Here is a 1,972-nt window from a genome sequence, read left to right on the forward strand (position 1 = left end):
CAACGGATTTTGTACTTAGCATTTAGTAGGTGGTGGTTGTTGTTTCTCTTCTAAGGTATAATCCCACCAACTTTTCTCAAGCCTTAAATTCTCAAGTTGCTACAGTACTGGAAACATTTCAATGTCTATCCAAACCTCGTTTAGAATCACTAAGAAAACCGAGTTTTAATCGAAGCAGCTTTCCATGGCATTGCATAGTAACATATTGATCATTCAAGTAAAGACCCTAACTCAAAACACAGAGGAAAGAAGACAACATCAGACATAAAAAGTCATAAACAGCACGTCAGACACTTTCCCTTTGATAATAAAAAACTGCAATCCGACACTTCCCCACACTAATAATATAGAACCAAACAGATCTGACATAAAATGCAACTCATAACATCTGAAGATCTAAAACATGAACTTGCTAACTAAGTCCTTTAGAAACTATAATTGTATTAGCAAGCATGATCTGCTCCCCAAGTCACTCCACATCTATAGCAAAATTGTGATCCGCACCTGCAAGTCATGTGCAAACATCCTTCTGTTTTTTCCACGAAAAATTTGCAATGAGGGCATCTACCCCACTGTTTTGCCTTTGCTAATTCCCTCACCATTAAATCCTCTCTTCCCCTTTCATCAGCATTCAATCTCTGAATCTCTTCACATTCAACCCCACAATGCCACGGGACATAACATTGTGCACAGAACAATCTATGGCATTCAGGACACTCCGATTCCCTAACAATTTCGTCCGAATCGTTCACTAGCAAGGCCGAACAATCTTTATACGGACAGTAGAATTTCTGAGAGCCAAGAATAAGCGATTCGCACAAAATTTCATCCCACCTATTACGTACATCTTTAGGAATAATTGAACTACATGTTACGAAATCAAGAATTCCGTTGCAAGCCACACCTGGACACGTCACAACTTGAACGTTGTCCTGGATTTTGGTCTCTACATGTTTGCAAATGCAATCAGTACAATAAACATGGTTGCAGGTCTCTATTGTGAACATTTCATCAGTTTCTTTTCTCTCTGCACAAATTTCACAGAAACTTAACGACGATTCGCCTATTACCCGTTCATTTGCAATTACACATGATGATGCAGGGGAATTGGTTGAGTTTTGAATGAAAATTGTTGGTGCAGGGGAATTGGTTGAGTTTTGATTGAAAATTGTTGAAGTCATTATTACTTCTTGATTTTGGAGTTCTTCAGCGTACTTGTCATCTGATATTGTGAAGTTTTCGTCGTTTTGGATTTCGTCAAAAAGTAATGAGAAGTAAAAATCATCACAAGAAAGATCAAGAGCCGATTTGTTTGCCATTTGATTAAAGTTTTCCATTTGTTGAAAAATGATGTGTTATTTGATTCCTATGAACTCCACCAGTGACTTTACTAAAAAGTAGTCTCAGTGGAAATCCAAGTCTTTCACGTCTCTAAGGGCCTGTTTGAAAAGCCACCCAGATAATTGGAATTGTGTGTAATTACACAGTTAAGCCTATTTATTTGATCAAATAATTATTTGATTAGGTAGAAATTAGGTGTAATTGAGAAGTATAATTACACTCTTCAATTCTCAAGGAGGGGCTGAGAATTGAGTGTAAATTGTAATTGTACCCTATAATTACATGATTGCTTTTTAATTTCTTTCTTTTTTGTTTTATGTTATTTTAAATTATTTTCTTTTTAAATTTATTTTTATTATTTTTACTTTTTAATTACTTTTATTTTAAAATATATTTTTCTTTTTATATTATTGATCGTTCATTTCCTTGTTTTCTCATTCCTAACCCTTACTTCTTGTGATTACTTATAATTGCTCGTATTTTTTTATTTTTTATTTTATTCATTTAGCATAACTTGTGGGATTTCACTGGGTTGTTGTTGTTGTATTCATTTAGCATAACTATATTATTATTCTAATTTTTAAAATTACGTCTCTTTAGTATTAGAAAGAATAAGTCACTAACAAACTTT

General features: G+C 34.0%; 1 protein-coding gene across 1 annotated transcript; it reads right to left on the bottom strand.

The window, feature by feature from the left end:
- Window positions 1-272: 272 nt before the first annotated feature.
- On the bottom strand, window positions 273-1,371 carry LOC132052281 (E3 ubiquitin-protein ligase RSL1-like). Its single transcript, XM_059443753.1, has one exon. It carries the CDS (start codon window positions 1,335-1,337, stop codon window positions 444-446), a length of 894 nt encoding a protein of 297 aa, XP_059299736.1. The 5' UTR covers window positions 1,338-1,371; the 3' UTR covers window positions 273-443.
- Between the last annotated feature and the right edge of the window lie 601 nt (window positions 1,372-1,972).

This window comes from Lycium ferocissimum, chromosome 4 (assembly GCF_029784015.1).
Source record: "Lycium ferocissimum isolate CSIRO_LF1 chromosome 4, AGI_CSIRO_Lferr_CH_V1, whole genome shotgun sequence".
Classification (NCBI taxonomy): Eukaryota; Viridiplantae; Streptophyta; class Magnoliopsida; order Solanales; family Solanaceae; genus Lycium; species Lycium ferocissimum.